Source organism: Phaenicophaeus curvirostris, chromosome 14 (assembly GCF_032191515.1).
Source record: "Phaenicophaeus curvirostris isolate KB17595 chromosome 14, BPBGC_Pcur_1.0, whole genome shotgun sequence".
NCBI classification, from domain to species: domain Eukaryota; kingdom Metazoa; phylum Chordata; class Aves; order Cuculiformes; family Cuculidae; genus Phaenicophaeus; species Phaenicophaeus curvirostris.
Genome location: NC_091405.1, coordinates 3,536,611 through 3,564,063, shown reverse-complemented (window position 1 = coordinate 3,564,063; position 27,453 = coordinate 3,536,611). Strand labels below are relative to the sequence as shown.

The 27,453-nt window shown below is 37.2% G+C and overlaps 1 protein-coding gene across 3 annotated transcripts in view; it reads left to right on the top strand.

The window, feature by feature from the left end:
* The window catches only part of CDH8 (cadherin 8), a 166,232-nt gene that overhangs the window by 129,947 nt on the left and 8,832 nt on the right, over positions 1 to 27,453 (top strand). For all 3 annotated transcript variants that reach the window (XM_069868319.1, XM_069868317.1, XM_069868318.1), the window contains one exon: positions 7,357 to 7,474. In XM_069868319.1, coding sequence (XP_069724420.1) covers positions 7,357 to 7,474 — 118 coding nt within the window. The remainder of the gene's footprint in view (positions 1 to 7,356; positions 7,475 to 27,453) is intronic.

The window sequence follows — 27,453 nt, the reverse complement described above, 5'->3', positions numbered from 1 at the left end:
GGTGTTGGAGTAGTGGAGTTTCACTTTATATTTCACCAAGAAAAAAAACCCAAAAACTTAACAAGTTATTTCTAGCTTGATTTAATGAAATAAGAGGGCTGGCGAAGACTCTCCAAGGTAAAATAAAAGGATCAGAAGGAAGATTTAACCTTTAGGCTTTTTCAAAGAAAAATTGAGCAGATTTCTTAAAAGGCATCCATTTTGAGGGACAAATGTACAGAAATAGGGAAGAATACCTCATATGCCACATAGATTCAAGAAAATGTACAGACTGTTAGAGAGTGTAAATGAGATTTAACTGTTGTCCAGGTTGAGAAACACTATGTGTTTCAACAATTCACTGTTTTTAAACTTTCTAATTTATTTCTAGATTGTGACATTTTATTTAAATAAACAGCAGCTGACAGCATGACGCTAGTCTTGTTAATCCAACTATTCCTGTGTCTCATGTGGGTGTTAGGCATTACATTCACTTTTCTCCGAAGAAGGTTACCTGACAATAGTGTTAGAAGTTTTCTTTTAGGATTATTAAAAGATGACCTATATCCTCGTGTATGACAACTTACCTCTGCCAAAACTGGATTGTTACAGACGATGGTTTGACTTCTAGCACCCCTTTTTGTTTATTAAAAAGGTGTCAAAAATGTGTCATTTAAGAACTGAGAATTCTCCTTAACCACTGAAAAGTAGATTTTTCAAATGTGCCCTTCCGGGCAGACAGTTATGTTACTGTTGGTATTTAAGTTCTTCCATCTCAGAGAGGATTTCTGTTCCGCTCAAGGTGGATTTCAGACGCTGAGTAGTTAGTTTTTTGAGGATATATTAAATTCTAATGAGTATACCTTTATCGAGGTCTCAGTAAGCTTCCCCAGAATCAGAAAGCTATGTTGCAAAGTGTTTTCTGAATAGATTTATCTAGGTATTCCTATCAGATTTAAGAGGTGGTGAAAAACGTTCACATTTCATTTTGGAATAAAATAATAAATAAGATGATTAAAAGTCAGCTGTAAAAGAGGCTTTTGCTTGAGCACTTATGGAAAACGTTCATTAAACCATGATACTCTTCCTCTTACCATCACCTCTTACACTCTTGATCTGATGGCAGACGTCACTCTTTAGCGTGAATCCCTGTGTGAACTTTACAGATGGTGATTAAATATTTGGCTGCCAGTATGAATGAGGTGGCACTGATCCTATAATTTAACCTGTGTTTTAAACAAATAACATTATTGGAACAGTAACCAGTGCAGAATAATCACCAAGGTTATGTTCCAAATTTAAGTTATCATTCATAAATTATCTGTTCTTGTAAAGATTTTAGTATCTATGGTACTTGATTGGGTTTTATTATGTTTATTATTCTATATTCAAGTGTTGGAAGAAGTCATATTAATCAGTCAAGATGTAGAATTAAAAAAATTAACTGTGTCTCAGCTATTCAGAAGGAAGATGCTTCTCTTTTACATAGCAACAAAAGCCTAATTTGGATAGTTCCCTAAGTTTAAACCTAAATGTTACATGTGCAGTAAAGGCACAATTGTATTACAGCATTCCAATCTATTTACATTTGCAGTTCAACTTAAATCTAAGTTTGAATCAAACTTGAATTACCATAAGAGAGATTACATTTGAACCTTTTTACAAAACCTTATTTGCAGCCCTTAAATACATTGAAACATCTCTTCCAGTTCACTTTCTAAGTGTTCTATTTTGGGTACTGATATAATTGCAAGTGGCAAGTGCAGCTGCTGGTGATGTGACAGAATGTATTAAAAACTGTTGATGTATAATGTTGCCAGATGCATTTTCTTTGCTTTAACCCACCTCTAACAGTAGAGGTACCACAGCCAGTAGGAGAGGAAAGGGACAGGAGGAGGAAATGTATTTGTCCATGCATATATTTATGTGTTCTTTGCACATTTTTTCACACAACAGAAAGGTGCCAGAAATGTTTTTTTGACAGTTTTAGGGGATTAAAGAAAGATTTTGTGGTACTGTTACTGTACCTCTAAGTTAGCCATAGACCAGTTCATGCCTTTCCCTAAATAATTCCACTTCCTAAAGCCAGAACAGCCCAGCTAAATTATTTTCCTGTACTCCTATAACAGAACACCTCTATTGCTGAGAAAGGCAAGTGCCTTGCTCAATGTTCCCCAGTCCATAACCAGACTTTTCCAGCGAACTGCTGTTTGCTTGAAACAAAGCTATTCAATTTTCAAACAGTAACGTACAGCAGACAATGATGTATCTTTGCTCAAGCCAGTGTTTAAGCTACAGCAATATGAAAATGAGTATAATGTTCCTCCAGTCTCTTGCAATTTGTCTCTATTTTATTCAGTTTTCCTAATAGAATTGGCTTTTTCTAATGGAAGGAACCTTCAGGGAGATCTTTGTCTGAAGAGCCAAAGCTCATTTGAATGGCAAAACACAGGTTTTAGCAGCAAAGGGCTGGCTCTGGCTAAAAAAGCAAAGTTAAAATTGTACTGTGATGTGTCTGCAGCTCATGGCATTGTGAGTCCACAAAGTAATTCAGAAATAACCACAAACACCAATGTAGCTGCAAAAGTTTTTTCAGAGTTGGAAGAACAGTTTTCGTAAGATGATGAAGCTGATCCAAGGGCACCTCCCATCTGAGGACAAATTGAGAGAGTTGGAGTTGTTCAGCCTGCAGAAGAGAATGTTCCAGGCAGACCTTAGAGCAGCTTAAGGGGCTTAAGCAAAGCTGAGGAGCGGCTCTTGATTAAGGAGGGCAGGGACAGGACAAGATAGAGGGGGAACAGCTTTATGCTCTAAGAGGGGAGATTTAGTTGGGCAGGGAGGTGGAACTGCATGGGCTTTAATGTTCCTTCCAACACAAACCATCCTATGATTCTGTGATTCTATGAATAAAATTAGGGAACACTTTACTAATGATAAGGAACCATTCTAAGTTAGGGTATCAAGTACGTTGCAAAAACTTTGAAACAGTATCACATATCAATATCGAACATAGATAGTTATGATTCACTGATGAGAACGTTGTTATTCTATTTGTTATTTTACATCATTCGTTATGATTATCTTGATAGTCTTTCATAAGTATTATTTCAGGTATGCATGGCTTTGTGGAAACGCAGTACAAACCTGCAGACTAAAATGCTGAGTTGTCCTGGGGGGTCGTTTAACTATTCATTTCAATCCAGAGCTGCCTGTTAAGCAAAATATGCTGATTGACTATGTTTCTACTGAATGTATGTACAGAATCAAATAGATGCATGAATTTTTAATGCAACATCAAAGTTGAAATTTTACATGGAAGAATTTCAGAAATTTCAAGACTGAAGAGCCAAAGGGTTATTAACTTTCGCTCTGGTGCTGATGGATGCGTAGTGAAAAAAATCAGTTCTTGTCTTCTTTATTATTAGTATTGCCCAATTCTGTTATATGGAACACACTTGTTATTACTGGGAAAGGTAAGGCAGGTCAGCCCTGGAAGATTCTCTACCATATTATGAACCACAAATTATGAGTTGGAGACTCACTTCAATATTGTTCCATTACCTGATCACACAACACTGAGCAATAAAGTATGCTCATCAGTATAGTCATAAAAACATGATAATGAGAAGTCCTGGACTTTTCTCACTCCTATGGAGTAAAAGATACAGCAGCTTTGTACGACTGCATATATGTTATGCTTTTTTTTTTTTTATTGAAAGAGCTTATTTTAATGCAAATGCACAAAGAAATATGGTTGCTATGGGAACACTAACTCTTAATTCCTTGATGTGTGCATGTAACACAACAAATGTAGTATTCCACTAAGCCTGTCTTTTGCATATGATTTTCAGTTTTGAGAGAAAGAATGACTTAGGAAGCATCGAAGGGAATAGATGGAAAGAATATAAGAAAGAATTCTATAGGACATTGAGAAGTATCTATAGTTCCTCCTTTCCACTCACTTGCCTCCCCTCTCCACCCCCCGCCCCTGCACCCCCACCAGAAAAAAGAACAAAGAATATGCCCAGTTTCTAGTTCTTGCAAATTTTGAGTCTGGATGATGATATTCTAAGCTTATTTAATAAAATTTCCATCAGCTGAAAACCTGAATTACGACTGCTCTTGGCTACTGACTTTCAGGTATATTAATTGAAAAGCTGGAGAAGTGAGTTTTTGCAGCCAACTCTGTTACATAATGCTGGAAAGAATTAGCACTTACATAGCCAGCAGAGATAAAATTGCATAACCCTCTGATAAACCACACCTACCATGTGATCTTGATCTTCCAGACTTCACTGTGCCATTATCCTTTTTCCCTGTTGCTTTCCCATTCTATTGGCATTAGAAAAACAGAACACTAATGAAATATATCTATCTAAAGATACTTACTTGAGATCCATTCCAAATTGCACTTCTGTGTCCGCAGAATTGCTGTTACCAAGTCCTGCCCTGGACCCATGTGAATATTTTGGTATCTCACACCTGTGCAAGGAGAAAGATGAAAGTGTTCCACATCGTAAACAGGTCCATCTCTGCGGTGGGACAGACAACATCTGCTTATGTATTTTTCAGCTGTTTATGACTTCCCACACTGCGCAGGTCTCTAGGATGCATTCTGCAGCTATTACATTGAAGAAGTATTTCTTTAAGCAAAAGTTATGTTGAGCTTTGTCCGTCTCTTCTAATACATCTGTTTGAAATCAAGGTTTCACCTGGACAGATGCAAATATCAAAAAACAAGAATGTATTTCTGTAGTATGTAAACAATCTAAAACCTTTTTCATTACATTTTTTATAATAAATCTGATCTATCCAGAATTTGATTAGGCAAGGAACTAATTCATAGAATCATAAAATGGTTTGGGTTGGAAGAGACTTCAAAGATCAACCAGTTCCAACCCCTCTGCCCTGGGCCCTCCCACTGGATCAGGGGCTCCAAACCCCATCAACCTGGCCTTGAACACCTCCAGGGATGGGGCAGCCACCACTGCTCTGGGCAACCTGGGCCAGGGCCTCCCCACCCTCACAGCAAAACATTTCTTCCTAAGATCTCAACTCAATCTCCCCACTTTCAGCTTAAAACCATTCCCCCTTGTCCTATGACTGCTCTGTCTTGAATTCCTTCTTAGATTGTCTTACAAATTATGTATGCCCATAACAATACCTGCTTAAACATCTTTTTATACACAGAATTTCAAATATTTATGTTTTGATATTGCTCCTTATGGTTATCTAGTAAGATCTCATTCTTCCTTTGAGTCTTGAAGAACATAGGAGAAAGAACAGATATTGGCTATTAACATATATGTAAACATACGTGGATTGATATTCCTTTCTTCTGCAGTAAAACCAGTATAAAATATTAGTTACTAATATTTTTTTCAATGAAACATTGATAATTTAAAGTATAAGTCTATGAATTTGGACAGGATCAGACCTTGTTTCCATTTTTTACTCAACTATAAAATGAAATTTGTAGTGATTCCTAATTTGAATTTAATTGGCCAAGAAATTATTGGTCAGTTGCTTTAGGCGTTACAAAAGTAACTACAGAAGACAAAAATATTATTCAATTCAATGGACATGGGAAAGGTCAATAATTCTCATTAGGTTTCTTATAAACCTCATCTAGCATGAACTAACTAGCACTGAAGTTCAGCTCTGAGGGCAGGATCTGGATCCATAGTTGCCTTTGTTTCTACTTCTCTGAAAAATACTTGGAATCAAAAGTAATGCACCAAATATTAAAAAAAAAAATAAATTCAAAGCTCATTTTAAAATCAAGTTCCTTGCTTTTATATTCCTATGCAACTTTGAATTCTTTGAAGATACCAACTGCAGTATCTTTCTGATAAATATTGGAAGTAAATAGCGTGTATTGGAAGTAAATGTGCAGACGCTCTGCCTGTTAATATATGTCATATGAGGTGCTTCATATGAAGTTTACTCAAAGTTATTCACACTATCCAAACGCTCCCTCCTTTTCTAAGCTCAGTATCCTTCATTATTCTGGGCATTATGTTTTAATAATGCTATTTTAAAACAAGCATACATTCCTAGTACAGAAATAACTATTTTTTTTTGTTAAAATTAAGAAACGAATACAATTATAGACTTATAATTTTCCTTTTCTCAAATCAGCTTTTTTAGCATATAAAAATTCCAACCCCCTGCATGGGCAGGGACACCTGCCACTGGATCAGGTTACTCCAAGCCCCATCCAACCCGGCCTGGGGCAGGGATGAGGCAGCCAGGACTTCTCTGGGCAGCCTGGGCCAGGGCCTCCCCACCCTCAAGGTCAACAAAAACCTGGCTGGATGTCATCGTGTTCAACATTGCATTATGACAGTGAAATAGTCTCATCAGCTATGGTTCTACTGGGCAAAGTTCTGCCTCCATCTATATAAAATTCATTAATGCAATCAAGAGAAGATTCTTTCCTTTAATCTTTTTAAAATTAAAAATTCAGTTTAGAGCCTAAAGCCTAATCTTAATTTGACAGAAAATGCTTGTACTAGGTATTCTCAGGCTCAGGCCCAATACTGGCTACATGATCTGAAGCAACTAATCATAGTATCATAAAATCATAGAACAGTTTGGGTTGGAAGGGACCTTAAAGATCATCTAGTTCCAACCCCCCTGCCATGGGCAGGGACACGTCCCCCTGGATCAGGCTGCCCATAACTAAAGTTATGATCAACACACGTGCAGGAATCCCATCCAGTACTGCTTGATAATCTTTAGAGGTCTCTTCAGAAATCCATTTTTAACTTCAGTACTTGCTGCCTTTCAACTCCAAGAACTTTATACCTTCCGGAGCAGTGTTTCCAGTGATTTTGAAGAGCCAATGAGATTTGCAGCTAAGTACGGCATAGCACCTGATGTCACTTGGCTGAGGTGACACACTGTACAGGAGCTGTGAATGAACTTTTCAATTAAGCAAAAAATGGTGATAGGGCAAAGGAGAAAGGATTAAAGGTAGATTCTGTATTTTGGTCCCGTGAGAAGCATAGCCCTGTGAAAGAAAGACTACCGTAGGCATCACGGGTGTTTCTGAAACAAAATTTCCCTTCTTTATTGCTGAATAATAATTTATTACTTGCCTAAATCAGCAGCAGTTTTTACTGGAGTTTTCTGTGTACCTGTCTCTCCTTATTCTCTGCATTCTTGCTGAAAACAGTTTAAATGGACCAGATACAGTCCCTGTTCCCCAGACTTTCAGTCTAAGGTTGGTAGAAGCCTTGCAAGATTATAAATTAGCATTTTTAATCTGCCATGTAAACAAATGAGAACATAACTGATTGAATAGAATGTTTTTCTCAATACTGTATGTTTATCAGGAGTGTGAATACTTAATGAGAGCGTTTTCTGTTGCAGGTAATTCAGATTGTCAGTGCCATTGACAAAGATGATCCTAAAAATGGGCATTATTTCCTGTACAGTCTTCTTCCTGAAATGGTCAACAATCCAAATTTCACCATCAAGAAAAATGAAGGTAAATATAAGCATATCTAACGTGTATTGGAGCAACTTAGTTTGAATTGCTTTGTTGACTTCCAGTTACTTTACCAGTTTCTTACCCTTGGGCAACTACAATGTAGAAAATCTGTTTAATGGTACCTTCGTTATATCTCTTAAGCTATTTCCAATATCTGTAGAGTAGATAAGAAGAACAGAAACTGAATACTGAATTCACATCCAGAAGACAGTTCTCTGGCTTAAATAAATGAAAGGACGGATTTACAGCCTGTTTTATTTCTATTAATTTGAAATTCCAGAGATATGCTGTAAAATGAAAATCTGAAACTATATTGATAAAGAAATTTTGATCCTGCATTGACTGGATATAGATGGGAGCATAAAATTAAGTATCTACTAAATCCCCCCAAAGTAACATCTTTTGAGCAGGTTTGTTGTCTGTATAAAGGTCCCAAAGTATTTCGGTTAGGCACTTTTACTAGGAAGAGAAACCTGTCAGGTCAGCAAAGCCCAGAAGAGTACTTTGTATCCCTGTGCTTTAGAGCACTTCTGGAAGGGCATAATGTCATTTTGTAATACTATAGAAGTGGAATTTCATGCGTGATGGAAAAAAAGATCCATTTAATACTGTTGAGCAATAAATTTTCAATGATCCTTTTCTTTGGTACATAGATAATATTTGAAGGTCACGTGGGAAAGAGCTAGGAATGGTCATAAGAATGCTATAGGCAGAGCTTTATGTATCTCTATTTGAATACTCAGCAAGGTTTTCCATCTCGGCTTTTTTTTTTTTTTTTTTAAATTAAACATTATCCTGTCAGGAATTTTAGTCAAATTCAGTCTCATATTTGTTTATTTGAAATGGTAAATTAAGGAAATCCCTACATAGTCCATTACTAATGGGAAAATGTATATGTGAAGTGTATGTAGATGAGTGTAAAAGTAATACACAAAAGGTCAAATAAAAAGAAAATGCTGTTTTCATTTTTTTATTCTAGCTGTTCCAACCAAGAAGAATGATGGGAACATTTTGTTAAATTATACTCTAAAGCCCTAAATTCTTAAATCTGCTTAAATATATCCTGAATTTTTCTTTTCATTAGATATGTTTTTCTCTTATAGCATTCAAGTGTGTCTCTACTTATATTTGTACGTTCATGTAGGAAATAAGTCTCTGTACGTTTTCTGCACTTACAAGAAAAGATAAACCTCTTCAAAATGCATTTCGTAGTCATCAGTAGGGTAACGCAAAATGAATTAAGCATTGTAAATGAGAGGTGGTTTGCATTGCACAGCATGACAAAGTAAAAAATGTCTTAGGATTTCTCTTCATGTTTAAATACTTGTCTCACTTCACCAATTAGCTTTGTCCTTCCAATCTGTTACCTGTTTAAGACCCACTCTTACTCCTACTCACTGCCAATGGCAAAATGACTCCTGATCAAAACAGGAGTGAGGAACATTTCTCTATAACATGGGTTAGTAAAATAAGTCCAATTTCATTACAACATTGCCAGTTTTACACAGATTTTAATGCATTCAAATCAGTTACATGAATAAATCCTCTTAGAACATCCAACTGAAATCTCTTAAAATTAAAAATCCACGTAAAGTGACTTTTCTGATTTAATCTTTCCATATCCAAGAATAAAATTCTAACTATGCACATTATCTTTTTTATCAAGATTGCTTAGCCAGGGAGGCAGTCCATGGTTGATGCCAGAAAATGACTCTCACAGGAAGCAAATATTCCTGTCAAAACCAAAATCAGAGTATAATTTTGTTAAGGTGAGGTTTCATGTCATTTAAACATCATAAATCTTTAGTAAGTCTTTATTTAGTTATGCCACTCAAACAATGAACTTCACTGTGACTTTCTCTTGCACATATCTGCTAGATAAGTATGATGAATGTTCTTGTTGAAAAAACTCCAGTATTCCTAAAAAATCTGAACTCGCATGTCATATTTCTCGGTAGTTGTACTGATGAGTGTCTGGGCTGTAACCAAATGCCTGTAACAAACCCTACTGTCATTTCTGGAGGGTTGTGTTTCTGAGGATCAGAACAGTGTGCAACCCACTTAGCTTCGCACCAAAAAAAGTTCCCTCATGCTGGTGGGCAAAATCCTTGAGTCTTCCTGACTGTGACCTCAGCCTCAGCTTTCTCCCACATTCTTGGCCCTGCCAGATTCTTCAAGGCAGCAGAGACTGACTTGATGGCTGCTGAAGAAATGCTATCCTCTTATGAAAATTATAAATAGATTGCATTTTCTCTGGAAACCTAATATAGAAAACCAATTTTTATTTGCTAGAATTAGTAATATTTTTTAAACAATTTTTCATACCTTGCCTTTCTCCAAAATTCTTTCAAGTGCAGAGATAAACAGAACTCCCCTTCCTCAAGAGTGTTTGTGCAATGCTGCTACCCTTTTGGGTTCTTCTTTTGTGCTTTAGGTAACATCGTGGTATTCGGCAATTACTTCTCTGCTTCACAAAGTAATGGTGCTATCTGACCTGGTCGCACTGGTTGGCAAATAGTGCAGTTTGGCATCTGCCATGGGAAGAAAGCTGAGATGTTCTGTTTCTATCCCTCATACTAAAGAATGTACATAATACATGTATTTTGGAATTACAATACATGCATTTTGGATTTTTCTTTTTCTATATGGAATATAACTGTAATCATTAATTAATTTAGCTTGTTACCTGCAGGCTAATTCTATTATTTAAAATTTCCAGATTACCCTAAATCAAGTTTACATAACACTTCAGTCATTAACTGTGCTTCCCAAATATGCTGTGAATATTATGACTGGCTACGTTCTTATTGCCAGAGAACTTTAACTGAGTGACACAATGGTGTATCTTAATCAGAAATCAAAAAACAAACCCACTTCTCCTAAGATTCTATTATGTATTATAAAAATTATGCTGTGAAAGCAGAGTCTGTTCCTTGAAATTATATGCAGGTGTCCTTTATTAGTTTATTAGATTATTAGTTTGGTCTGTTGCATTTGGAAGGCCCCGAGGAGATCTTGTAGTGACCTTTGAGTACCTGAAGGGGCTACAGGAAAGCTGGGGAGGGACTGTTTATAAAGGCTTGTAGTGATAGGACAAGGGGTAATAAACTGGAGAGTGGTAGATTTTGACTAGACATAAGGAAGCAGTTCTTTGCCATGAGAGTGGGGAGGCTTTGTCCCAGGTTGCCCAGAGCAGTGGTGGCTGCCCCATCCCTGGAGGGGTTCAAGGCCAGGTTGGATGGGCCTTAGGCAGCTTGATCCAGTGGGAGGTGTCCCTGCCCATGGCAGGGGAGTTGGAATTAGATGATCTTTAAGGTCCCTTTCAACCCAAACTGTTCTATGATTCTATGATTTGCATATGTACAATCCCACCTGTAGACAAGCTGCCCAAAACTGTGGAGGATGAAGTGCCTTTCTGATGTAAGTAATGTATAATGTACATATAAATGATCGTCTCTTAGCAATATTTATTTCTCATATCTCATGGTCTTTTCTTTTCTAAGTTCAAATGTCTGTCACTGAGTAGTTTTTGTAGGCTTTATGCCTTGGCTAAATGGGCAGCTAGTGATGATCTGAAGTAAAGAAATCTTATTCTCTTGAACTGTAACACAAGGAACGCTGATCATTTACATTGCCAGATACATAAACTTTTATCCCTTCACAAACAAAATTATATAATAAAAATATAAGAAGTTAATACAAGGTTGATGCAATATGAAAATTATATAAGATTTTCTGTGTTAGTCCTGGTGCCTAAACATGTGACTCCACGGCATAACAAATCCCTGACTGCATTAAGTCACACAGATTGGCTGATCACTAACTTTTCCCATGACTTTGTGCTGGAGCAGAAATGGGAAAAATGAAAATGATGTTTTGTATAGCGTTCCTGACAAATTTCAAACCAGAAAAAAACAACAAATACTTCAGTTGAAATTAGCTGATGTTTAGGCAGGTGTTGGTGCACTTCAGCAACGTGTTGTGGGTTCCAGCTGAATGAGATTAACCCTTCCAAGAAGCTGTGGGATCACAGTAAATGACAGAACACTGACAGGAATTTAGACAACTAATAAGGATTTTGCACTGTCATGGCATCAGTAAATTGAAATGAGACTTCGGGAAATGGAATTAGCATTTGTTGACTTTCTTTTTTCAGGTGAGTGGTCTTCACAAAGCATTAACTAAAATCTAATGCTATTTCATGGATCGCCTCCTGCTTACCAAACAATACTGTCACACCAATACCTGTTTTCAGCATTGAATTCCTAATGTTCGTGTGGTTTCCTTAGATTGTTCTAGTGGGAGCAGAATTTTGTGATAAAAGCTTTTATGTTTTTGCAGTTGCAAACATTTTGATATGCTGCCAATGTAATTTTTACTTTCAAAACCCAGCAACTACATCTTTGCCATGAAGTAAAAAGACTTAAAGTTTTGCCCAAAAGATATTTCCATCGCTATTCCATTTTTATTATGCCAAATTCTGTTTCCTAATAGAATAAGCCCTGAACCAAATGTTCTACAGTGCCTTTGGATGCAGTAACTCTTCTGACAGAAGAAATAGTGCATCTCTACTGTATAAATGTGATATTGCAGACCTTTTAGTTGGGCTTACGTGGTAGAAACAATGACAGGAACATGGCTTGGAACGCAGGCAACTCTTTGGGTTAAGAGAACCATCTTTATGGTACGGGTTTGTATTCCTGCACAAGTCCATTAGTATTATAAGTAATCAGCCTCCCTCTGCCCAAAATAGTCACTGTCCCTCTGGTGAGTTGAGTTCTGAATTTGGGCCAAATTGATTTTAGTGAGTGCATAGTAGAGAGGTGGGTTTTTTTCTTTCTAAATTAAAGCATTATATATACTTCAGTGAGGAATGCTTCTGTTGATTCTCTATAAAGAACTTAATATTAATTCTCAGCCACACGTAGTCTATTATACCTAAGATACCTATAATAGCTCGAGGAATGTTCATGTTTAAATGTCCATTTCTTTTCTTCTTTTTGTCTAGCAAGTTTAATCTGTCCTCATTGTGCTGCCTTGGAAGTCTAAGCAATGTGTCAGGTATTTAAAGTGGAATAGCCTGGTATAATCACTTCAATCACTAACTGCCGTGCAGGCCTTTGTAAATTATTGCACATCTTACTCTAAAATATTTGCTGTTTCTCATCACCTCTTTACCATTAGTAACTAAATATTTCTAAACTATTTAGAAATAGCCAGAGAAGACAATTACACACAACCTCTCTTTTACATTTCCCAAATAATAAACCCAAATGATCAGCTCTACTTCATTTTTGGAAGCAGTTCTGTGTCATTGTGGTTTTAATGTAGTAAAGCCTAGAGTTTTTTTCCTCGTCTTTTTCCTGAAAATATTTTTAGCAGCACCTGTCAAATGCATACCTGGAGGGTGCGTCTTTTGTTCCCACAAGAGTAACTCTCAGGCATTAAGATGAGTTTCTTTCCCTGCTTTTGCATTTCTCGGTAAGTCTCTCTTCCATTGTCTCAGCTGCCAGCTGAAGCTCCTTCTGTGCTTTTGATTGACTTTTCTTTCCCAACATGTACCTCCAAGAGCTGAGAGGTGGCATTGCTATTTCATTACCCTTCTTCTACTTTGCCCAATTTCAAAGTTAACCCACTGACCTCAGGTACAAATTGCCTTAGCAGGGACATCATTAAACCCATCATTTCCTGATGGATGTACAATGTACATCTAGGATAGCAGCACCCATATGGTCCCTTGGATATAAGCAGTAAATCCTCACATTTTTGCAGCTTCGTGCAGTTTTCCCAGAGCCCTGGGAAACGTGGTGGCCCAGCTGCCACCTACGCCACAGGGTGTTTCACAATGACAATTCTCTAGGGAAAGCACATGCTTACATCCTTCTAATGCATTTAATTATCACCCCCATTTCTTTCATATGTCAATAATCAGACTTTCAAAGCACCATTCTAAAATATACCAAATCACATCCTTGTTAGTGGTTTTCCTGAGAAGTAGAATGAAGTAATGGGATCACGGATGTGTCTTGCATCCTATAAATTTTTCCACCATGTTTGTCAACATTAGTGGTACGCATAACATCTAGAAGACTGCATCTAAAATTGTAAAAGACTGTGCTGCATAATCTAGGAAACAGCATTGATCAACATCTCTCTTAATAGGCATAGTTTTGTCACCAGAGATCACAGGGAATACTTGCATAACGAGATGCATTCACTGTGAAAAATGAGAGCTAAATATAAATTATTCCAACAGATTAAAAAACAACAAACACAAACTAACCTGTAATCTGGCACTTCTCTGCCAGGATCTGCCATCCACAGGCACACGTCGTGTTTCTCCAGGTGTGTTCATAGTGTGAAAAAATGCATTATAAATATCACACTATCAATCATCTTCTCGGCATGGCATTAAAACTGGAGCTGTTTAAATAGCAAAGTTCAACACTTTTATAAACTGAGGATACCAGAACCACCTCAGATTATTGATTTTTTTAAATAAATGATATAGTTAAGAGTGGAATTGTTAATATAAAATTATTGGAAGATTTCCCTTCTAGTGTAGTTGAAAGATTTTGTTTAAGTTCTTTTTTGCTTATGTTACAAATTGTAAGTTATAGAAGTTAAAACAAGGAAGCATAAAGAAGATGATACTTTGCTGACTGGAAACGTCTAAGTTTTATCAAAAGAAATTGTGATAGTTAACATAGGTAAACTCCATGAAACATTTTAGTTCTGTGGATTTTGACTATCCTAACATGAAATCATATTTCAGAAACCTCTTAATTGTATTTCAGAGGCATACTTACCTTTCCCAGTTAAAAACAAAATGGGGTTTATGGGTCTGAACTACCACATTCTAAAGACAATCTACCAGTTATACAACACTGTCGGGTCCGAGTTCCTTTCTGTGTGCTGTAAAGCGTTTAAGAATTCTGATCCATTGTGTGGTGGTAAGAGAACACTGCGCTCCCTTAGCTCCCTCAGCTCCCTCACTGAAGGCAGGGATGTCATGGCCTGAAAAAGGAAAAGATAGATTCTACTTTCCACTCAATTAATATGTGAAAAAATGTCATTCAGGCAGCTCAAATACTTTTCCTGGAGTGAATGCTTGGGCATTAGGTGGTAAGTGTTGAGTCCCTGTAACAATTTGTTCCTATAGCAGAGGAAATGCGGTTCATTATTTATTATACTCAGGATCCTTCATCCTTAGTCCTTAGACAATCGACCTGACTGAAACTGCTTTGGATAGGAAACTATGTTAGATCATTCTTTGTAGGAAAAGTAATCAATTTGCTTATTTACATATCTGACAGAATTCTAAGATGTAATGTCATCCTGTGAAGTAATAGACTATGTCTAAAGACTGAAAAAGATGAACCCTTTCTGTTAGTGATAAAGTGGTAAGCAACATGAGGTGGAAATTGGTAGTATAGGAATATGGAATATGGTACTATAGGAATATGGAATATGGTACTATGGAATTGCTACTTATCTTTAGACTAGTCTCTAATTCTAGAAAGCTGGTACAGTTTCAGTTAAACCATAGTATTACCAAGGGACTCCAATACATCCTAGTAATGCTCAGAAGTTCTGCCTTGCCAGGCAGCGAATGCATTTATATTTCTATTGTATGCCTTCACATTACAGTTAAAGTAATCTATTCAACTCCTTTCTACTCTACCATTTTGTAGTCCTAGCAAGGTTACACTTTCCATGGTGCAGGAGTGTTAGTCCCATCTAGTCTGAGAGTGTCTGTGAAAATATTTGCAGTATATATCTTTCATACTTGATAGCTTTCTGCTTCCTTTTCTCCCTCTTCCTTTACTGTCATCACCCCTTACTATGTTCTGTTATTCCCTGATGTTCTGTTTTCCCTTGATGTTGAATATCAATTGAGTGCGATTTGAAACAACTTCCAGGGTAAAGAAGGATTGATGTTATTTTCTGAAGTGAAGATTACTTTAATGTATAGGGGAAACCAGCATTTTTCTACTCCCACCATTTGTCTACCTCTTCCTTCACTGACATCTGCTTCTGCTATCTTTCCCATCTTTCTTCTTGCATGCAGATCATGGCTTTTTCTGGACTCCTTTCCAATTAGAACCACAGAACAAGTGAAGACTAAGTGCAGTTTCTCTGCAAATGTATGTTTTAGACCTGTCTGGATGATTTACACCTTCTTACAATGGTTATAGGCTTTTCACCACTTCAATAGGCTAAAGAAATGAGTCCTCTTTGGTGCACACAGTTGTTCTAGCTGCAAATGAATGCCAGAAAAATAGAATCAGCTCCTCAAAGGCTAACTCAGCTACCAAGCTCCTCCACACTTTGACCGTCCTGTCTGTTCTGTCCATCTGAAACCTTATTCACTCCTCTCCTGTATTCAGGATGCAGGGCTCCAGACAGATTCCCTCTCTCCTCCGCCCTAAGCCAGATGTGATCCATCAAGTCTTCATTCGACTGGACAGGCCAGCCTGATGAATGAACAAGCGAGGAGGGGGCCATCTGGTAAGCCGATTGTCCTCTTTTAGGCATCTTTAGGCTCTTCTTCAGCTCTGCTGTGTTCCCCAGCACATCTCTCCTTTTTATAGTTTTGCAGCTGGCAAAGTGTTTCCCTGGGAGCACTTCTTTTCCAAATGCTGTGTAACTTTTTGATCCTGTTTTAGTTTAGCTCTGTGATGACAACTTCTTTCCAAGCCTCATAAATACAAACTTTCAGACAAATAGAGAAGAGTTGTATATGTGCATAGGAAAATAAGGCTACCTTCCACAGCATCACATCCTTGCAGAGGGAGCCTTTTATTTATCATGTGAATCAATCACAATTACATAGCTATTGTAGGACATTGTGTAAACATGACCCAGCCCAAAACAACATGAAATGTAAGTGATGAAATACAGAATAATACCATATATATGCAGCGCAGTATTCTGCATACATGACAAAAGACACTTTTACTTCACTCATTCTTAATTTATTATTTGTGCTGCTAGCAACACAATGTTGCCAACGCATCAATTATGTTTCATTTTATAAATCAAACTAATTAAGAACCAGATGTGATCTGAATGAAAAAAAGATCTGAGGTCAGTGTTTTGCACAGTATGTACGACAGCGCTTACTCATGATGAGGAGATGGATTGGACAGCTGTGAATTTTTCTGCAGTAGGGGTTTCACGATGCTCAGACAGTGTAACGGACTTATTTCTCTTTTTCCAGTTTATTCCTTTAATTTCATAATAAAACTAAAAAAAAGTGAGCAACACTGCCGTGACTTTAAAAGACTAAGTAAGGGATAAAAGGTTATGAAAATAAAATAGAATTGGAAAATAATTTGGTCAGCAAATCAGCATGAAAATAAATCTATTTTAGTAATAAAATGGAGCATAGATGAAAGAAATAACAGAGATAAGAACAAATTGAGTCTGCAGTGTGACTTAATTTCAGATGCATAATGGAGAAAATAAACATTAAATCAGTGTCTTACAAATGAACTGCTTAGGAGACGGAAAGGCGTTGTTCTGAACGAGTACAAGATTTAACTAAGTGCTATCAGGACAACAATAAGATCCATAGCACCATCTCTCTGGAATTTGTCTTCCAATGAAACATTGCTCCAATAGCCCTTTAACTTTCAGAGGTTCCCTAAGAGCTTTGAAAACATAATTCCTTGAAAGCTAACACCACTCATGGTAATTGTATTCTAGAAGTATTTCACAGTAGCATTTATAATTAAGCAGATACAGAATATTTGGAGATAAATTTACAGATTTTCAACCAACTATCTTCTGAAAGCATGTTAGGAGATTTCTGCGCAAGTACCACTTCTTTGGTTTGATGGATGGATCTAACTCCTCCAGGTTTCCTTCAGGAAAGATTATCCTTGTTTTATCATGCTCTGAATACAGGCTGTTGAGGAGGAATAACGATTAATGTATTAGTTGCTCTGATTGTACTTCACTTTTGTAAAATAATGAGAAACCAGATGGGAGTTCCGTTTGAAAGTTTCAGTTGTAGCAAAGATTAGAAAAACCCCAGCACTCTTCTAGTAGAGGAGGAATCCAAACAGGTTAAAAATGAAAATAAGCTGGAATTATCACATACCAGCTGTTAAATTTTGAATTGATTAGTAAAAAAATCTCCTTTTGTTATTATAACAGATATAAAGCATACAGCTTTATACATGCATATAGCCTCTCCATTAAAAAGGGAGTTTTTATCTTTCACCCTTAGCTTCAAGGCTTGTCTGACAAACTGTGCACAATTAACACTATAGTGTGAATTAAAAGGACAAAGATCAGGTTGCACCATGTTTTGAATTAATTATACAAGTGGTGTAGAGGAAGGAAGTAATTATTATCAGAATCACAGTCATTCTTCCTACAAGGTGACCATTACTTCAACTATGTGAACTCTATGTCTATATATTTTCCTGTGTTCCTTCCAGTGTGGTCACATTCCTTCCAAACCCTTTCCTTTCCTCCTTACTCCTTTAAAAGAGGTGACTATTCAAGAATGGGCAATATTTCTCTGACGAGACCAAACAGCAGTGACAAACTGAAGGAGATCTGAGATCTCTAATCACTTTGACTAGAGATTCTCACATCAAGCTTTAAAGAATAAAGGAGACAAAGCTTTTATTCTGTTGATTGAGGGGTTTTTTTTGTACCACTTAAGGTATTTTCCCATCAACTTTTGATTTTGTAATTTGTATGGGTGGCCTTGTTGTAAGATGAGTCACTTTGTTGGTCTTCATTTAATTCTATCTAATTAGGATGTATTCTATTTGGCAAGCATCCAGTAATTAGTGACATATTTATGTAGTTATTATTATTGAATATTTATAAAATAAATATGCCTAGAAGGCAATCCATTCAGAGGCCAGAAAAGAGGTAAAGTCCATGATTTTACTAAATGCAAAGATCATACATACTGAGCCAAATGCAGGAAATAAATGAAACACATAATTTGACCTGTCTAGGCTGGGGAGAGAGTTTGCATCTTCTAAAATGATAGGATGTACATACTTGGTAATCACTGCTGATTATAGAGGGAGTGAAGATGGGCCCCTGTTTGAAGTGAGTTAATAAGCCAGCTTGTTAGGGAGAGATAAATAGAAGAACTTCAAGAAAAGGACCAGATGTCTGCTTGATGGTGTTGAAGAGAGAGAGAGAGCTAGTGGGGTCCTTCAAAGGTACAATCGATGGATGCATAGTCAGGTTACAGGGACTCAACAAAGCCACAGTAGCTCTCTACCCATATTAAGACAGCAAAGTCAGACGCCCCTAGCTTGATGTAAATTAATTGTGGGTTCGAGGAAGTAACGTTCACTTTGCTATAGGCTAAGGGCTAGGCACATTCTTGAGCAGTGCAACACTATAATAGGGTTTTTTATTCATACTTTTGAATCTCTAATAAGAGATAAGTCAGGAATAAAGTCTTATCTGTGAAGTTTTGAATGGAGTTAGGTGTTGCATTCACAGACCTTAAAAGGAGCATCAATAATGATCACTGTTGATGAAGGCCCTCTACTGTATTCTATAGTGCTGTAACGTCTTCAACATGAACAGGGACTTTTTTCTTCTCTTTAAGTTTCAGAATATCATATATGATATTCCAATCTCACATCGCTTTCATAAAAACACATAGAACTGTTTGGTTTTGTCTGTGTTTTGTCAGGAAACTTTCCCTTGGTCTAACCTAAACTTAAAGGGAACATCTAGGGTATAGGAAATAATAAGAAATAAGAAAGAAATGTTTTATGTAGCCTTTTTGAAGTTGTCACTCCCTAACCTTGCTTAACTCTGTCACGTTGCTTTCTATAACATTTTCATCCATTATATATGAGCCTTCTGCAAATTCACCCCTATAAAGATTAAGACCTTGTGATCTAAGAACACTCTGCAGGAGAGATGGGGGGTTTTTTTGGTTAAGGAACTGTTCTGGAGGTCAGAACAGTTTTGTATAGCTTGGTTACAGGTTTCCTGAATGATTTTGGACAAGTCATTTAATCACTGTGCCTGTCATTGTGCCATGCATACACTGCAGACGTTCTTTTCAAACATTCATCTGATGCTCGTATCTGACATTAATGGCTCCTGTTGGCAGCTCCCGAAGGATCGGCAGAGCCTGAGAGATTCAAGAGTGCATTACAGTGTCTCTTTGGATTTTTCTGAAACTCTCCGTTAGGAAACAGATAGAAGTTATTCTGCAGCTGAGAGAAGGAAATGGCAAAACCTAGTTTAATGATAACTGTAGCTAAAGCTTGTATCTTTGATACAAGCAAGATCACTAAATATACAGGAAGGTGGTTCAGATGCAATTCTACACTGTCCATCCCCTTCTGCAGCACTTTTATCTATCCCATATTAGCATTTCTGTCTTGGTACTCCTATTTTCTATTTTTAAATGAGAAAAAATATTTTTTTAATGATTAATGGGTTTTCTCATGTTTTGTGCTTGTCTTCTGCTAACTTGCAAGACCAAAAGATGTATTTGCTAATAACATTATGTAGTGTTCTAATGTAGTCTCTCTAGCAGAACCACTCGCTTCAAAACTTTGTACAAAGAACTTAGCCTTTTTTAGACAAAGAATTGTTTTTCTTAATCTTCTTTTCTGTTTCCCAGTAAGGAAACATGTATCTTTCTCCAAGTATCTGCTGAGTTTTTTCTGCTCTCCTTCACTATTTAAGTTTTCTTTCATGACAGTGGAGAGATTTTTGGCATATTAGGATGTATTCTCCTTTGCCACTGCATGCCTAGTCTATCCTAATACTTTTACATGATCTTGCTTCATTTTTTCATTGCAGCTTCTTCTACGCGCTTCATTTGTACTTTATCAGACTCTTCATGATGCATTAGAATACAACAGGGCACAATTTCACTGTGGTATGCAAGTTGTTCTCTTAGCATAGAAATGCATTATATATTTCTATCTTGTAACTTCTCTGCTTGAAACAGAGATCAAATGAATAAGGTGTCCTCTGTTTTGTTGCACACACATTTCAATGGTGACTAACATGTATATTACTATCCTTGGAGATGTTCAAAAGCTGGTCCTGGGCTCTAGGTAGCTGTGCTTGAGCAGGGTGGTAGGCCAGATACCTCCAGAGGTCCCTTCTAACCTCAGCCTTTCTGTGATTCTGTGAAAAGTCTGGAACTTCTAATCAACAATGCTGTAGTTTGCAGATATTTATCAATATGAGCATCGACTTTGTACTATCTCTACAGAAGCAAGGCAGAATTTGAATGTTGACATCTTTCCCTGGCTCCTTCTTCTTTGCAAGTTATGTATTGTGTCATGCAACTTACATAGCAAAGTTAGGGTCTTACAGTATGTCCCAGTCTTGAAATTTAAATGCACGTGCACTTGTATTCCCGTAGATCTGCTTTAATTTTCAAGAATCTGACTGTGGGTGCTAGTTTGGAACTTCTGGCTATGCCAGGACTTCTCCCTGTAATGTTTACATGGTGTGCAGAAATCTTCCTAAGACTATCTGGAATGTTTCACTTGAAAACTTTGTACAATCTATTCCACTCAATAGACAGGTAATTGTTTTTTTTCCACTCACTGGAAGTCCTTCTCTGGATGCGTTTTGCTGTTCCTGCATTTCAAATGGCCATTAGTCTTCACCATAGGAAACACCTCCTCACCGAGAGATGTGCGTGTAATAAGATGTTATGTGTGTACTTTGGGTGTAAGATGGCACTCCTTTCAGTTCTCTTACAAAAATTATTCTCACCAAAGTTAAAGGTAGTTCTGCATATATAAGAACTGCAGATCCGGCAGTTTTAAAAATCAAAGACACTTTTTTTTTTTTCTTAAGTGGCACCAGCTCAAGAAAATGTTAAGACAATTTTTTTTTATTATTTTCTGACTTAAAATGCCTCAGCCAATGTCAGTTGTGTTTAACTTTCAGTGCTTTTTTTCAAAGAGTACACATTCAAAATTTCTTCCCATAGTAAGTTGTTATGTCAGAGTTACAAACCCCTGAAAACTGGCATTTTGGAATGGAAGTGCTGACAAGACCTTTACTGCGCCAGTACAAATAGGGAGCGTTGCAATAAAAGCTGGTTGTTTTTTTTATAGTCTGGTGGTTGCTTTCTGCCACTGTATTTCAAAGTAATTGTTATAAAAAGAGTGATAGTATAATAGAAATGCATTGGTACGACTGGAATTTTGGCTCTCTAACTTTTATAACAGAACTTCAGTATGGTTGATGTGTCCAATTCCAGATTTAGTTTTAAGGGACTGTTATATGATCTGCTGGTAAATTGGTTTAAATTCTTACTGTGCACACACGTGTTCCAAACAGCACTGGAACGGAAAGAGCAATTATCATGGTACAGGGAAATGGATATTAAATTGCTTAGTGTGAAACTCATTTAAATGGCAAGAACACATCACATTTGAAAACCAAGATGTTCCCGCTTAAGTTTTATTTTACTTACTATAGTATTCACAGTTTACAAAAGAGAGGAGATTGAGATGAGATCTTAAGAAGAAATGTTTTGCTGTGAGGGTGGGGAGGCCCTGGCCCAGGTTGCCCAGAGCAGGGGTGGCTGCCCCATCCCTGGAGGGGTTCAAGGCCAGGTTGGATGGGGCTTGGAGCCCCTGATCCAGTGGGAGGTGTCCCTGCCCATGGCAGGGGGTGGGACTGGATGAGCTTTGAGGTCGCTTCCAACCCAAACCATTCTATGATTCTGTGATTCTACATACTAGAAGGGTTCACTTCAAACATCGTTAATTTTCTTCACAGACATGAAGGCTGAATTATTCCAGGCTCCAGTAATAGGTCACTGAAGTAACAAGTGAGGGATATGTATGGAGTGAGGAAGGTGAAGAACATAGGATGGAATTCATACAACTCTTCCATCAACTACCAAAAATACTTTAAATATCATTAAATCTGCTTGAGATTTAACTTTACACACAAGAGAATCCCAAATCAATGTAATGTAAAATTGTAAATCTCACAGTGACCTAAGGGCATTAGATACCTATCTTTCCTTAGTTCTGCCTCCCAGACTGCTCTTGGAAATACACATTCATAGAAAAAATAAGAATAAGAATGCATTATCCCTAAAGAGAAATACAGATGGTAAAGCCTTGGGATATTTTGGCTTTTCTGTTTATCTTTGCAGCATTTTGGTGCAATCTGAAAGCACAGCAAAGCAAAGTTCTTTGTTCAAATGCAAAATGTAGCCATTATTTTTTCAAAACCTTATAAAACACAGTGTGACTTTCTGAAACTTTCTGGTTAAAATAACAAGATAATAGAATTAACTAGAATATGTAGATTTCAAAAATGATCCATCAGTCTATGCAAATTGCTGTGTTAATAATGTATTTTTAATGCTAAGCACATTTGACAGCCATTTCATCTCTCTTTCTAAACTAGAGCTTGGCAACCTGCATTAATTCTTACATTTTACAGATGTAACATTCAATGCACATGCCATGTAGTGATGTGATCCGAATAAAGTAAAGCATGTCAAAGCAATGTGATTATTAGTAAACAAGTTTATGGCTGGCTTGTTGAATGCAGGAGGGAAAAATGAGAGGCAAAAGCCAGCTCTGCTTTAGCATATCTTACATCTTCACTGGCCTGGATTTGCTTCAGATTATGGGAGCGTCAATCATAGCTGGAACAGGGGGATTCAGAAGAGCTAAATGGGCATAGGATCACAGCGGGTAAGGTTAAAATCAGGTGTGTTTGGTACGGTTCAGACAATTGTACTAACTGTGTAGCTTAAACAGACCCAGAGCAAAAAGCTGCCTGGTTTGACTTGCCATAAGTCCATGTAAATTAAAAAGAGAGAGAGGTGCTACATCCTAATTCTTTCTCTACATTGTTAACAATAACAGCAGTATTGTTTCAGACTTACTGTGTGCTTTTACATCATTACTCTTTCAGCAGGGGTTTTCTGGCCTTCCTTCAAAGGGTTAAAAACTGACGGTACAAAAATACAAGAGTTGCTGTAGACTGCAAGTGACCACATAGGTGTGTTTGATTATAGCTCTGCTGGACTAAAGGTCAAAGGAAAGTTTTAGAATACTTAAGAGACAATTATCTAAAGTTCAGACTTTTCCAAAGGAATAGAACTAGATATTATACAGACTATTATCTAAAGTTCACACTTTTCAAAGGAAAAAGGTAGGAGGAAATGCTTATTCCATCTCTTTGCTGTTAATTTGTCTGTTGGTTTTTTTGTATTGCTATTATTCTGTCGAGAGTTTATTTACTGTAAGGTCTGCGTTACAATAATATTGATATGATTATTCCCCTTTCCAAGAAATTTTAACATAGGAGAATGATGTATTCTTGTACATGATTAAATGTTGCTTCACTCATGATTCAAAATTCCCAGCAGCACATTTTCTTTCTGCAAAGGAATACATGACCTGGAAATGTGTTTAGCTTTTTGATTCATTAGTTGATTCAGCAATTAAATTCTGGCATAAGCTGTAATTATTTAGGCCAATTGGCAAAGGAAAAATATAATCAAAGATAGAAAATATGTGATGTTTTCCAATTCTTCTCCTCAGCAGTACATTTTCTCCCATGAAATACTTATTTTCCTGTGTTCTTACTGGTGTTTTAAGGGACTTCAGATAAAAATTGGTTCAGGTGTTTGCTAATGTGTCACAGGAACCTTCTGTGAATTGCCATTAGATATGCCAGCGTGGCATGTGTCTCACCATGGTGCAGGGGAGACAGTTTGATCAGTCAGCTGAATTTTTATAGCACAAAAACTTTTTTCTTTTGAACCTGATGTCGGCTATCAAATTTGATAGCAGTCATCAATCTGGTTTTTTGAAGACATCACAAAATCTTGCCTTTCATGAAAAACAGGTCAGTTTGAAATACCTATGTATGCTTCAGTGCCCATATGGTTTGGCTGTCATAAATCAGCCAACATATACTATAAAAATGGCCTCTTTTTATCTTCAGATTATTTTATAAGCCTTCTACTCGAATAGAACTTTCATGCTTTTACCATACAGATTAGATGGAAAGATGAGTGGGAAGTGATTGTCTCCTCTCCTACAGAGCAACTGCTGCTCAACAGGATTTTGTTTGAGATGGTCATCAAGGAAGTTCTATTATATGTGTAAAATATTGCATGTGACATCATCATGTATCTATCTCTATCTCTATCTATGTCTATCAGTCATCTCTATCTGCCTATCCACATCCACATCCATATCCATCTATTAACATATATGCTTATATAATAATATATTATAATATACATACAATATATATAACATTGAGATGCTGGTCAGCAGCTGTCTTAACATGAGCCAGCTGTGTCCCAGTTGGCCAAGGCCAATGGCATCCTAGACTGAATCAGCCATGGTGTGGCCAGTAGGAGTAGGGAAGGGATTGTCCTCCTGTGCTTGGCGCTGGTGAGGCTGAACCTCAAATACTGTGTGCAGTTTTGGGTCCTTCACTACAATAAAGACCTTGAGGGGCTGGAACCCATCCAGAGAATGGGAATGGAGCTAGGAAGGGCCTGGAGCACAAATCTCATGAGGAGTGGCTGAGGGAACTGGGATTGTTTAGTCTGGAGAAGAGGAGGCTGAGGGGAGACCTCACTGCTTTCTACAACTACCTGAACGAGGTTGTGGTGAGGCGGAAGTTGTTCTCTTCTCCCAAGGAACAAGTGAAAGGATGAGAGGAAATGCCTTCAAGTTGCACCAGGGAGGTTTAGATTGGATATTAGGAAAAATTTTTTTTACTGACAGAGTGAAGAATCGTTGGAACAGGCTGCTCACAGCAGTGGTGGAGTCTCCATCCCTGGAGGTGTTCAAAAAAAATGCAGACCTGGCACTTTAGGACATGGTTTAGTAGCCACAAAGGTGTTGGGCTGACGGTTGAACTGGATGACTTCAGAGGTCTTTTCCAACATTATTGATTCAGTGATTCTATATGAGTAAAGAAAGTATTTAGTGTGCATAGATACATCCATATTGAAAATATGAAGTTTAATAATGAAACAAAACTGTGACACTAATGCTAATGAACAAATAGGTTGTGGGTTTGGGGTTTTTTTTACCTATTAATGACTGGCAAACACAAAATTTTTCTCTTTTTATCAGGTATTCCTTTAAAAAGTGTCACAGCCTAAGGCAGAAACAAAAATATACTCTCTTAGATAAACAAGGGTGTAAACAAGCATTTGAATGGCATTCTTTTGTAAGCAAGAAAGTGATGCTTCTAATTTGTAAGTAATTGTAATCATACAAATAATTTTTTCAACTCAGGGCCTGTCTCTGAATAATATCCTTTTACAAGGTGAACATGAGGGGATGCTTTGAGTTGCCACTTCTGGTTCTTGTGCTTGACCAGAAAGCAGGTCATAAGTATTCTTTCCCACTGCCTTTGTAATTGCAAAAATAAAAGGTTTCAAACCAGTTGAGTTGACAGAGAGAGAACACATGTGGGACTATGAATAGTAGGGGCTGCATTTGTTGCTTTTGTTTCTGCAGTGTGATGCTAACAATCTAAATATGTGTCATTTGTAAATCCTTTCACACAAAGGTGTGTACTATTGAGAAAATATGCATAAGAGTAGAATCATAGGATAGTTTGGGTTGGAAGGGACCTTGAAGATTATCTAGTTCCCCCCTTGCCATGGGCAGGGACACCTCCCACTAGATCAGGCTGCACAAGGCCCATCCCTATATTCAACCATTTCTCAGTCACTAGGTTTGAATGTTGAAGAAAAGCAAAACTGCCAGTATTACTACAGATCTTTAGCAAAGCCTGTGATTAATGTTATGAGGTCTCCAGTACTGAAGAGTAAGAATGGCAGGAGGCATGTGCATGAATTGATAGTTATGCAAAGAGCTGAGGTGCTCTCTTAACATTCTTCTGAATGTTCTTTTCCAGTGCATTTGCAGATGACTGCTAACATTTCTGTGAATGTCATACATTCTGTTTTTTCTACCTATCATTCCATAGTTTCCACTGAAACCCTGATGATAATAACTTCATTACTCAGTTATTTCAAGTTTTTATGTGTGGATAGATAGCATTTATGAACTGATAAAAGAAATGAACGAGCTGTCTTTGTCTTTTCATTATCAAAAAAAAGCAGAGTATTGCAGTAAGGATACTCTTGCTGCTCTTCTGCTTATGTCAAAGGACTATGTATTACAGAGAATTTGTTTTAGACTGAAAAAATGTACACAAACCGATAGCTTTAATAAACATGAAGAAACAGTTATTTCTGTCATTCTATTGTTTCCAGCTGTAAAGTTTCCAAGTAAAATTCTTTCTTCACATAAGTAACCTATCCAGCACAGAGAACAATGTCTACCACAAAGTGCTTAACATTAATGATTTGATCTTTCTAAGAACATTACAAAAGTGATGGGAAAAGAAAGATGAAATAAGAGCTATGTAGGTGGAAGGTTACCCAGCAGGGAAGTCCACTGATCTCCAAATATTAGAGACTGTGAGGGAATTAAAGACTTGCAATAATGTATGCAGAGAAAATGACAGTTGGATGTAAACTGGCTGTTGCTAGTTTTACATTTGTTCTTTCATTTTGTTGTCTGACTTAAAGTTGCAACATCCATTCTTGTAAAAAATGGAACATAAGAAGTTGACTCCTTCCTGCTAATTTCACATACAGATTGATGTTGATGCCATTAAAGTTACTCATGTCCAGCAAATTCGAAACGAGCTTTGTATTAAAACTATTTAATGTACTTTTTCTCAAAATCTTTCATCCAAGAACCTCAAAAGAGATCAAAGGGTCTTGAGAACAGCTGGGAATCTGCAAGAAGCACTTGGCCCTGTGGTAAACATGTCCTCAGCTGTGGTATTTCAAACCGCCTTTGTCTAGAAATCACACTCGATATCTTGTAAAGACCTTCTGCATTGTCATCATTTCTTCCAGCTGTGAGGGACATATTCCCATAACAGTCTCTTTCAGGGTTGTTTCACCAAGCTGCTTG